The sequence below is a fragment of the Tupaia chinensis genome, unplaced genomic scaffold (genome assembly GCF_000334495.1).
Source record: "Tupaia chinensis unplaced genomic scaffold, TupChi_1.0 Scaffold000047_1, whole genome shotgun sequence".
Lineage (NCBI taxonomy): Eukaryota > Metazoa > Chordata > Mammalia > Scandentia > Tupaiidae > Tupaia > Tupaia belangeri.
This window is the reverse complement of record NW_006159505.1, coordinates 3,483,646-3,496,185: the sequence shown is the minus strand read 5'-3', so window position 1 is coordinate 3,496,185 and position 12,540 is coordinate 3,483,646. Positions and strand designations below refer to the sequence as shown.

Sequence of the window (12,540 nt, the reverse complement as noted above, 5' to 3'; positions counted from 1 at the left end):
AATGGTGATTTCTGCCCCATTTTTTCCTCGTTGGCCAGGGCAGTAGTGGTGGTTAGAAGCAACTGGGCTCCTCAGCGGGAAGTGTCTGGGGAGCATTAGAATAATCAGCACTTCCTTCTGAGATGTACTGAGACTCCTGCCCAGAGGTCAGCAGACCCTGGGTAGCTGCCAACCCATAGGGCCTCTTGCAGCTAAAGTGGGCACAAACAGGTGGGAACAGAAACACTCAAGATTTATGAGGTTTGGAAACCAGCAGTTAGCGTAATGGCTATGTCGCTGGACTCCCACGTAGTCGACCGCAGTTCGCGTCCCTGACCCGGTGTCTTAAAACTCACGTCAGGCGCGTGTGCGTGCGTGCCCAAGATCCCGAGAGGAGAATGGAGGAGAAGGGATTACGGCGTGACCATCCCCCCCGGGGGGTGATTTCTCGCTTTCTGTCTCTCTGTCTCTCTCTGTCTGTCTGGCAAGCGCACGCGCCCTATAGCGAAAAACCTCTCCAAAAAAAAAAAAGATTTACGAGGTTTTCCAAGGGCCTTGTGGAAATCCAGGCTAGAACCAAACTCCAGGACCCTGCCACTTCATTCTGCTCTGCATGGTGTCCAGGCAGTTAGAGGAGTTTTGAAGGATCTAGGGGAGCTGAGAATGAATTAGCTTCCAATTCTCTAGGGCAGAACGGGTAGGCCTTGGCTCTCTGGAATTCCTTTCATTGCACTCATTTATCACATGTTGTTGTTCACAGTAATTTTTAAAAAGAATTACTTATTAATTTAATTTCATTTGTTATTCTTTTTTTAATTTGACCAGAGAGAGAGAGAAAGAGGAAGGGAGAAAGCAATTGAACTGGCACTTGAACTGTGGTTGGCCATGTGAGAATCCAGTGCCTTTAACCACCATGCCACCTGGCGGCCCCTGTTCATGGTAATTTAATGTCCCTTTTCTCGATTAGACTCTGAAGTCTGAGAGTTAGCCTAGCACAGTATCTGGTACATGGTAGACATTTACCAAAGATTTAGAGTAGATGGGTAAATGAATGAAGGAATGAATGAATCAATGAATGGAGCTCCTCTTCCTGTACTAAAACTGACCACCACACTGTCCCAGAGCAGCCTCATGCTGTCTTGACCTAAGAGTACTCAGTGCCACTCTCCTTCCCAGAGCCCTTCCCAGCTTCAGATCTACTGGCCCCAAGTCAGCCTTTTCTCGATACCAGGCGCTCTTCTGGGTTGAGGGCCTTGTATCTTTTTGTGCATTGACACGAGGAGTGGTGTGGGGGCCCATTGGCCAGTCCTGTACAGCAGTGAAGCTGTAGGAAACTTTGGCAGCACTTCATGGGGCCAATATTTGTTAATCTGCTTTATTTCCTGCTCTGCTTTCTCCCAGACCCAGATAATAAGAGGATGGCCAGGAATATCTTGAAATACGAAAGGCTCTTAGCAGAGAGCTCTAACCAGGCAGTAGCTGAGGCTGTTATCCAGAGGCCCAACGTACCCCACCTGCAAACCAGAGACACCTATGAGGGCTTATGTCAGACCCTGGGTTCCCAGGTAGGATTCCTTAGGGCAAACAGGGCTGGCAAGAGATTGAGAAGCCAGAATTGGGACAATATGAGGGGCAAAGGCTGAGGCAGTATGAACAATACTTAGGCCAGCCCTGTTGCCTAATGGTTAGGGCAGCCAGCTCCTACATGGCTGACTGTGATTCAAATGCCAACCCCAGCGGCTCAAATAACATATTATATGGTTGTGTGCGTGTGCATGTGTGTGTGTGTGTGTGTGTGCACATGCATGCACACATTTGCACCCCAAATCCCAATAGACTGGAGAGATAGAGAAGGAATTGCAGTGTGACCATTGTCCCATTGAGGGGTGCTTTTCCCCCGCTCTCTCCTTCTCTTTCTCTCAATCTCTCTCTCTCTGCCTGGTAGGTGCAAGCACTCTCAGGCAATTAAAAAAATAAAAACAATGAAACTCACTTGGGCAGCATCAGAGTAACCACATGCTGTAATTTTCATATCCCATTTTTTAAAATGTACCCATTCACCTCCTCTATGAGAGAGACAAAGAAAGAGAGAGGTACCCCCAATAGGCTCCCCATGCTGTGAACTACCCCAGGCTCAGCTAGCCCAGATTGTGGGCATATGCATAGACCCTGCACATACAGGGAGCCCCAGGGATATGAACCCAGTACCTTTCCATGTGGGCCAGCATTGTTTGTCACTACTGCACTGTCAGCTGGCCTGTCTTCTAGTTTTACTTTGTTTCTTGTTGTTTTTTAATATCAGAGTTTTCCTAAGTTGGTTTCTGCTTCTGGACCCTTCTCCTATGCTGATTCTACTCGTTCCTTCCAGCCCACTCACTACCAGATCCCTAGCCTCTATTGCTCCTACGAGACCAACTCCAGCCCCTACCTGCTGCTCCAGCCCGTCCGGAAGGAGCTCATCCACCTGGAGCCCTACATTGCTCTCTACCATGACTTCGTCAGTGACTCAGAAGCTCAGAAAATTAGAGCGCTTGCAGAACCATGGGTGAGTGTGCCCTAAGCCCGCTTAGAATTTTCCTTGGTGTCTCCACATGCCTGAAGTTCAGGAGTGGAGAACAGGCAACCTGAACAACTTGATACTCATCAGTGCAGAAGTTCAAAGTGCAAATCATCCTTTAAAACTAATCAGTGGGGGGGGGAATGAAGTCACACCAATGGCTGCCTCTGGAGGGAAAGAATTAACTAGGGTGAGGTACGAGGGGGATTTCCTGGGACATTGGAAATGATCCTATTAGGGATATTAAGTATCCAGCTCTTTGCATTTGTCAAAACTCAGCAAATGTTTCTATAGAGACCTGTGCTATCATTGTGTATGTAAGTTTTGTTTTGTTTTTGCTAGAGGGTGCATGTCCTCATCAGAAAGAGACTGAGAGACAAATGGAAGGAGAAGAGAAAGCACCCTCCATGGGAAATGATCATGCCACAATCCCTTCTTCCCCACCTCTCCCTTATTTGGGATTTGGGATATGCACACACACATGCCCACACACATGCCCAGCATACTTCTCAAGCCACTGGGTCTGGGATTTGAACTGTAAAGTTGGCCATGTGGGATCTCACCTCAGTCCCTTCTTCTCCATTCTCCTTTCATGATCTTGGGCACATACACACATGTGCCCAGAGTGAGTTTTAAACCACCAGGTCCAGAACTTGAACCACAGTCGACTACCATGGGAATCCAGCAATATAACCACTACACCATCTGCTAGTCCCGGCCTGGGTAACACAGTAAGACCCTGTCTGAAAAAAAGCCAGGAATGGTGGGGTATACTATAGTCTCAGCTGGGAGGTTGAGGTGGGAGGACCAGGATATGGCAAAACTCTGCCTTAAAAAAAAAAAAAAAAAAAGAGGGACCAGCAGTTGGTGTAATGGCTATGTCGCTGGACTCCCATGTAGCCGACTGTGGTTCGAGTCCCGGACCGGTGGCTTAAACTCATGCTGGGCGCATGTACGTGTGTGCCCAAGATCCTGAGAGGAGAATGAAGGAGAATGGATTGCGGTGTGGCCATCCCCCAGGGGGTGATTTCTCACTTTCTGTCTCTCTGTCTCTCTGTCTTTCTGGCGAGTGCATGTGCCCTATAGCAAAAACCTCTCCAAAAAAAAGAAAAAAAAGAAAGAAAGAAAAAGCAGATGGCCACTGCTGTATTCAATAAGAGAGGAGTCTAACTCTTCCCCAGGGAAGGCCCTGCATGTCAGAGTCAAGCTTACTGTCAATGGGAAGGGGATGTGTGGATGTGTAATCCTCCCCTTAGGAAGCGTGGCAAATATTTAGAAAAATAATACAGTGCACCCTCACCTCTATAAGCACGTTGCCTCCTTATCAATGACATGTGAATACTATCTCAGAATTAAGCACATCAAACTTGGCATGGTGAGGCCAGCAGGTCATTAAGGCATGATGATTAAAGTGCTGAATTCCCACATGGCCATCTGCAGTTCAAGTCCTGGATCTGGTGGCTTGCTCTCTCCCTTCCCCTCTCTCTCTTTCTCTCTCTCTCTGTCTCTCTCTAATGAATGCACATGTCCTGTAGCATTTTTTAAAATAGTAATTATAAATAAAATTAAATAAATATATATTTTTTAATCTGACATGGCTCCCTTAATATGTGCTGTTCATCCAGGCAGCCATTAGTCTTTCATCAACTGGACAGACCCAGGCATGGGACTGAGCGCTGAGCTTTTACAAAGAGCTGAAGCATCAGTTCTTTCACTTTGGGTGGTTACTATGCGATGGGAACACAAGCGCCTAAACACACTCTGATGTGTGCTATGGTGAGGGTGTGTGCAGAGCTGTGCTCTGGTAGCATAAAGAGCAGGCTGCCATCCTCTGGGGCAAAGGCAGTTGGGTGCAGAGCCATTGGGGAGGAGAGGAATCCCTCAGAGGAACAACGTGACGAAGGGGATTCCAGGAAGATAAGCCAGTGGGTGCACAGGACTGACGTGCAATGTGTCTGGAGAATAGCAGATGCTTGCTGCTGAGGTGTGCAGGGGTGGGGTCAGAGGCAATGGGAGATGAGGCCCGAAGAGACCCCATGAGTGAACGCCGTGAAAGCTAGACTGGGGAGCTGGGATTTTACCCCGTAGGCAATAGGACAGTGGCATGCACAGGCCTGTGAATACTCAGGAACACTGACAGCAGACATGGTTGGTGGGAGGAGAGCAGCAGTAATTATTTCCCGTTAAAGCCTCCCCAGGCCAGTCTGGCATCTCTGTACAGAAGGTCTGGGGATGATTAAGCGCCCCTGGTGAATCCGAACAATGTATTCTTGCAGCTTCAGCTTCTCGGTGAGCGGGCAGTAGCATTTGGCTGTGTGCTGCCTTTTCCTTAGAACAGCTTTGTCGCCATGGTAATGGGACAGGCAGGCCACCCAGGGATGTTCATTTCATCCTTCATGGCCAGGTCAACCATCTGGCATGCATGGACCTTGCTGGAAATGTCTCGCTGGGATCACGGATGTCTGTCGGTTTTTGGCTCTCCCAGGAATAAACCCTAGGCTTAGATGCTAGTGGCTCCCCTATGAGAACTGAGCACAGATGCCTCGGAGGCTTGCATGGAATGTATCTGCTTCTATTGACCGTCCCTTTTCCAAAGCGTGCTCTCTCTTCACTTCCTCCCGCTCTACCTCCTACCCATCTTGAAGATTGTTGAAATCCCATACCTCCCTCAGGCTCACTAACCTTGACCGCTCAACCTACCTTGTTGGTTTGTTTTCCAGAGTACTTTTGGGGCCCACATACAATAACCTATTTCTCCTCTGACCTCCAAGCTTTTGTGTCCAATTGTTTGGTCCTTAATTTTTATTTACATTCCTCTTGCCATGTGTGCATTATCTGGTATCACTAACAGCCTCCTGGGTGAGCATCTTGTCTCTCCTACTAGAGGAACCAGCAGACATCAGATGTCTTTCTTGAAAAGCCTTGTGCCGGGTTCTGCCTACTGCAGCCAGAGGAATCTTTACAAGGTCCAATCTGAGCAGATCAGGCCCATGCTTAAATGCATCAATGGGCCACTGCTGCCTCAAAGCTCCGTGGCCCGGCCACAGTCCACCCCTGCTGCTGTTTCTTCACCTTGCGCTCAACACTCCGGCAGCGTGGAACAACTTCCTTTTCTGTGCAAGGGCTGTGCTCTCTGCAGCTCAGTACCCACTTTTCTCTCTGCCCAGAATGCTCTGCCCTGGTCATCTTTTCACATGAGGGGAATTCTTGTGGACATCCTGGGCAGCCTTCCTGTGCCCCCTACGCATGGACTAGACACCCTTTCTCAGTATTTCCACAGCACCCGGCCTTTGCCCATTGCGAGCCCGTTAGATGACTCGGCTAGTTTAATAGATTGTTTTTCCAATACCTCACACAGTGCTCGGCAGAGAACAACCAATAAATATTTGTTCCAAACAACAAATGACTTGCAAATAGACAAAAAAATGATTGTTGAAGGTTTTTAATCGGAGGAGAGGGCTTCTCTAGGGTTTCTTTCCTTTTTTTAAATTTTCCTTTTAAGTCATTAATTTTGCCCTTAAAATACAGGAGGGAATATCCTTCCTGTAAGGTCCTATCGGTAAAGCTCTTCTGAGCATCACCTGGTATCGCTCCAGCCCTGACAAAGAACAAGGTCGAACTTGTGCATAATTGGTCTTGGCAAGAGTCCACGCTCCTGATGCAGCTACTGCAAGGTCACACTGGCCCAGGAAGTAGCAGATAAAGACTCAAAGACTGGAAGCTCTAACTCCCTAGAGATGGATCAAAAAGACCCGGTTAGGGTGCTCAACTCCCTCTATGTCTGACCACAGTTCAAGTCCAGACCTGGCAGCTTGCTTTCTCACTTTCCCTCTCTCTCTCTATCTCTCTCTGGTCAACTTAAAAACATTAAATAATGATAATGAATAAAATTAAGTAAAATAATTCTTTAAAACAAAACCAAACCATCAAATATTTCATGTATGCTTATCTCACTATGCCTAACTCCCCTGCATATCACACACACAATCTCCAAAATAACTTGATTACTCTATAAAAGGAGCCCCCTCCCTCCTGGCAGGTGGGCTGAGGAACCTCAGCTTCAGATCCCCTGGCATTCTTCTCTCAATCAATAATGAAAAATAATAATAGTAAGTAATAAATAAAATTAGATAAATAATTTTTTAAAAAATCTTACCTTTTCTCTTGAGGTGATAACTCCTGAGTCCTACTCAGAAGGTGATATCTCCTTTGTAAATCTCTTCTTTCTCCATGAATGACTCAAGAGAGGACTCCAGGGGAGAGGCCCATAGCCTAGTGGTTAAAGGAGTTGGATCCCACATGGCCATCTGCAGTTCAAGTCCTGAACCCGGTAGTTTGGAAAACACATTGGGCATGTGTGTGTGCATGTCTCAAATCCATACAAGATGGAGAAATGAAGAAGGGATTGCATGTGGCCAATCTCCACTGGAGTGTGTGTGTGTGTGTGTGTGTGTTGGGGGGGAGGGGTACTTGCTCCCTCCCTCTCTCTCTCTGCCCCTCTACTAAGAAGTGTTAAGAATTACTTTATTTAACTTAATTTATTTAATGTATTTTATTTTAATTTGACCAGATAGAGACAGAGTGAGAGAGAGAGAGAGAGATGGAAAGTAAGAAAGCAAGCTGCCAGGTCTGGGGTTCAAACCACAGTCAGCCATGTGGGAGTCCAGTGTCCTTAATTATCACGCCACCTATCCGCCCCTATATAACAATTTTTAAAAATTAACCTAGGGGCTAACAGGTGGCATCGTAGTTAAGGTACTGGATTCCCACAGGGCCTACTGTGTGGTTCAAGTCCCAACCTGATGGCTTAAAAGTCATGCTGGGCACTTCTGCACGCATGCCCAAAGTCCCAGAAAGAGCATGGAGGAGAACGGATTGTGGTGTGGCCATCCCCCGGAGGGTGATGTTCACTTTCCCTCTCTCTCTCTCTCTCTCTCCAGCAATTGCAAGGATCCTTATAGCAAAAATCAGAGGAAGAGAGAGAGAAACACCAGGAATGACCAGCGGAGAATAGATAAAAACAGTGTCAATCACCTTCCAGTTTGCTGCATCCTAATAATGCAGAGTAATAGGCCAAGAACTCCCAAGAATACGTACTGCATCTAACAGATAGGGAAATGGGTCCAAGGAAAAGAAGAGGCTTGTTTAAGATTGTCCACCTGGTTTAGCAGCAAGAACCACATCATAAAAGCTTAGAGAAGGGAGAGGATTTCTGTCTTGGGCACTCCTTGCCCTGGCACTGCTCTGCTGCCCACCGACCTCCAGGACCGAGGCTGAGTCCTGGGAGTTCCCTTCAGTGCAGGACTGTTCACACATTCATTTGCTCTCTAAATGGCCCCTGAGCACCTTCTTCCTACCAGGCCTACTCTGGGTGCTGGGGATACATCCTTGCCCTCATGGAGCTGATGCTCTGAGGGCTGAGGCAGAATAGATCCGTATTTATATAAACAAAATATTTCTCTCTGTCCAAGTATAGTGATTTTGAATTAGGAGTTTCTTTAACTAAAAATCATTTCAATGCTATATCCAGACATTCAGAATTTAATAGAGACATTTAGTTAAATTACTGACTTCAAACCTGTTGTTTTTCCTATTCAAAAAACATTTTGATTCTCTGTAAGGAAGGACTTTTGTCAGAATTGTTCAAAAGGAGCAGACTGCCTCTGGGTGTAGAGTGCTTCCTGTCGTAAGAGAAGGTGTTCATTGACTTCAGCAAACACTTACCTGAGCTCCGACTTGGCCATAGGCTGTGCCTAGCACACGGATAAAAAGATGAATGAGAAATACCTTTCGTTCATATTTAATTCAGTCTCACAGACAAAAAAGGGAATCAAATATCAGTTTACTTAAGTTCGACAAACTTAATTATTGAGTGCTCACTGTCTGCCAGACACAGTGCTACCGGTTATTTTCAACTTTCAGATTTTCAGTCGCTGTTTTTATTTTCAAGTTCAGTAGCTGTCACTAAGTCAGTACCACATGCAACATCTCTTTTAAGTAGAGAGGAGCTGGCCATCACTGTGACTGGGTCTATGCTCCCAAGAGGGGCATGTCTGTAGAAATGACCAAGCCCTTCCTTTGCATTTTTTTAAAGCTTTTTGCCAAAGGACGCATGCACTCTCAGAGAGACAGTAAGAGAGAAAGTGAGAAATCACCCCCCAGGAGGGATGGCCATGCCACAATCCCTTCTCTTCCATTCTCCTCCTGGGATTTTGGACACGCATGTACATGCACCTGGTGTGGGTTTCAAGTCACCAGGTCTGGGATTCATACCATGGTCATCCATGTGGGAGACCAGCGCCTTAACCACTTTGCCACCTGCATTCTAACCACTTGGATCTTGTCTCTGTCCTTCCCACCAGTTGCAGAGATCTGTGGTGGCATCAGGGGAAAAGCAGCTCCAGGTGGAGTACCGCATCAGCAAAAGGTAAGCAGGGCCCTCCTTGGCAGGGCCTCATGTCGGCCCTCTGCCACCCTTGGGCCTGTGGCACTGCTGACCGCCAGGTCAGCAGCAGCCCCTCTGTGACAGTCTGAGACATCCTGGGGGAACCCGAAGTTCATCCTTATAGCTATACATTCTTTTTGAGAGGGAGAAGTTTCCACTCCCTCACCCAAGGGCTCTCTCTTCCCAGTTGTTACATCATCTGAGGATGGAACTGGAAGGCCATTAGAGGAAGACTTGGAGAAGCTCCTGTACCCTAAACCAAAGGTTAAGTCTATGGTTGCTCTCCTAACCAAGATTACTTTTTTGGAGACTGCAGGCCTGTCCATACTTGGGCTTTGGCTTTACAAGACTTCACCCCCACCTCCTAACTCACATTCAAAGCATAAGTTGCCACCAATCAGGCAAGAAGGATGAATGGACTCTCTGGACTTGTTGGCTTCTCGAGGGGAGCAGATTCAGCTGTGAGAGCCTCCTCTCACTGCATTCCCCTGGGGTACAGAGCCAGCTTCCCCCACTCCCTCCAGCCCTGCCCACTCTTACTGTGGCCTGTGTGTACTGCGAGGACAGGAATGAGGATGCAGTGAGAGGAGGGGTCTCATCAAAGCCACGAGGGGCCAGCCCTACAGCCTGGTGGATCACACGTGGCCTACTGTGGTTCAAATCCCAGCTCTAACTGCTTGAAAAACACACCAAGCATGTGCCCCAAATCCCAACGGGATGGGGAGATGGAGGAAAGGGACTATAGTGTGAACACACCCTTTTAGGGATTTTTTTTTTCCAAGCTTCCCCTCCCTTGTCTGTGTCTCTCTGACATTAAAAAAAAAATAGCCACAGGAGACAGCCACGCCAGCATGCTTGGGGAGAGGCTGGGCCTCCAGCCAGGGTGTTAGTTGGTGTTGTCTGCAAACTGTGATTCAGACTCATCTGGCTTAACTTATTTGGTCTGGTGCATGGAGGGCCTTTCCCGTTAGGAATTACTCTCTCAACTTTGGGAAGCCTATTATGACCTCAGCCTTATTACTTTCTCAAGTCTTTCTGTTATTCTAGAGTTAGAGAAAAAATTCAATATTATACTTAAATTCTTTGGTGTAGAGGAGACGGTGCTATTTGTTTCACTTTTCAGATCAAGAAACTACCTCCTCTGCCTCCCGAAACTCTCTGATTTTGGTTCTGTCCTCACCTGCCCTGGCCTTTCAAGGTCACCAGGGAACTCCTAATTACTGAGTCATTTTCCTGAGCACACGCACCTTCCACAAAGAAAAATCCAGGTTCCTTCCCCCAGCATCCTCACTTCCCACATCGCGCACTGAGCCTGCATTTCTAGCCTAGTTCCTGTTACGCTTTTCATGGAGGTTTAGCATTTGCATATATTATTTATTGTCATTGCCCCTGCTGTTTCTTCAGGCTGGGAGACCCTACATCTTTCCCATCTATTAGAATTTTATGCACCCTTCAAAATTTAGCTTCAGTGTCCTATCTTACCTCAGTGTACCAGGAGAATTCACTGCTCCTTCCTCTGAGCTCCCGGCACTTTTCATGAAAGTCTGTTTCTCACTTTTTCACTCTGCTTTAATTTGTAACTAGTTACAGTTGTGTTTGTCTTCTTCCGCATAATCCAGGAGCTCTTCGACAGCAATACTTTGTCTAGGGTATCTTCGTAAACTCAAGTGCGCATGACTGAGCATTCTGTTCACACTCTGTATGATAAAACGAACAAATTCACCTCTCATTAAGGAGCCAAGACATGGTTTTGTGATCTCATTTCCCAGGGACCTAAATTCTGATTCCAAAATTTCCACTTTGTCAGAAGAGCTGCATTTAGAAAGAGCAACTGAACTGTGTTCTTTGACCTTTGACCTATTCTGGTTTGTCTTGAAGTAAAGCAGGAAAGTAGAGAAAAAGAGAAAGAGGTTTTCCTATGTTTAATAATACTCACAAACATATAGTTCACAAAGCATCTTCATAAACATGTCTCTCCGAGTCTCCCTGAGTCTGCAAAATAGATATTATTATCATTCTCACTTTATAAATAACACACTGACCCTCAGCAAGGTTAAGGTCTAAGTATCTGAATTAGTCTCACAGACTGGATCAGGGAATCGAACTCCGGCCTCCCATGTGGTCTCAGCCTCGGGAGCACAGTGTTTCAGCAGCACACCATTGACTGGGCCTGGGCATGGTCTCCTGGCCTTAAGTCTCAAGCTCTATCCATTGCATCAACTCCTTTTGTTCAGACCTCTCTACAAGACAGCAGTTTTCAAGGCAGGTTTTTTGTTTTATTCTTCTCTATACTCCAGTGTACCTTCCCTCAGTGGGCCTCATGGAACTTTTGCTGAATGAACGATCATGTGAATGTGCAGATAGAGGGCAAAATCGGTTGGGCAGACGTAACATGAGGGACAAGTCGGTAAATGGGCATTTATGCTCCTTTCTCCCTTCCTTTCCTCCAGCAATTGGCATCTATCCATTCATTCATCCACTCACAGGCGTCGCTTAGTCGTTTCTGGCATCGCATCACTGATGCCCCAATCTGTGGTGTATTTTAGTGCCTGGCTGAAGGACACGGTGGATCCAATGCTGGTGACCCTTGACCACCGCATTGCTGCCCTCACAGGCCTTGATGTCCAGCCTCCCTATGCAGAGTATCTCCAGGTGGTGAACTATGGGATCGGAGGCCACTACGAGCCTCACTTCGACCATGCTACGGTAATGACAGGGTCAAAGAGCCACCTCCGGGTGGAGGGTGGGGGCACCACGGCATGATTTATCTGTCTGAGGCAAAGCTCTGGAAGGGCTTGCTGGGAATACTGATGAGATCTTAGAACACGGGGTCTGTGCAAGGAATACCTAAAGGCTTGAGTTTCAAGCTGATGGCTGTCTAATCTGCCACAGTCTCTCTCTCCAAAATCTGCCAGTGAGGAGAGAGTGTGACCTTAGTAGAGTCGTCTGTCCCGCCTCACTCGAGGACTTCCCAGAGTGGACTGGGATTCCTCCAATCACTCTCCTTTCCTCCTGATCTCAACTCCTCACTTGTACTGACAGCAGAAATACGTTTTAAGGATTAGAAAGATTGCTCACAGGACCAGCAGGTGGAGTGGTGGTTGACGTGCTGGACTCCCGTATGGTTCAAGTACTGGACCTGGTGACTTGAAAATCGTGCCAGGCATATGTGTTGTGTGCCCAAAATCCCAGGAGCAGAATGGAGGAGAAAGGATTGTGGTGTGGCCATCCCCCCTGGGGGGTGATTTCTCACTTTCCCTCTCACTGTCTTTCTCTGGCTAGCACATCCACCCTGAGGCAAAATCCTAAAAATAAATAAATAAATAAATAAATAAATTTTTGAGAGGTTTTTGCTATAAGGCACATGCACTCACCAAAAAGACAGAGAGAGACAGAGAGGCTGAAAGTGAGAAATCACCCCCAGACGGAATGACCACACTGCAATCCCTTCTCCTCCATTCTCTTCTCAGGATCTTGGGCACACACGCACACGTGAGTTTAAGCCACCGGGTCCAGGACTTGAACCACAGTTGACTACATGGGAGTCCAGCAACACAGC

General features: G+C 47.1%; 1 protein-coding gene across 2 annotated transcripts in view; it reads left to right on the top strand.

Moving 5' to 3' along the window:
- P4HA3 (prolyl 4-hydroxylase subunit alpha 3) overlaps nt 1–12,540 on the top strand; it is a 40,540-nt gene that overhangs the window by 19,851 nt on the left and 8,149 nt on the right. Inside the window, exons 6-9 of one of the 2 annotated variants that reach the window (XM_006140984.3) lie at nt 1,381–1,544; nt 2,348–2,524; nt 8,899–8,963; nt 11,528–11,687. In XM_006140984.3, coding sequence (XP_006141046.1) covers nt 1,381–1,544; nt 2,348–2,524; nt 8,899–8,963; nt 11,528–11,687 — 566 coding nt within the window. The remainder of the gene's footprint in view (nt 1–1,380; nt 1,545–2,347; nt 2,525–8,898; nt 8,964–11,527; nt 11,688–12,540) is intronic. The other variant, XM_027774149.1, reaches the window with a different exon arrangement.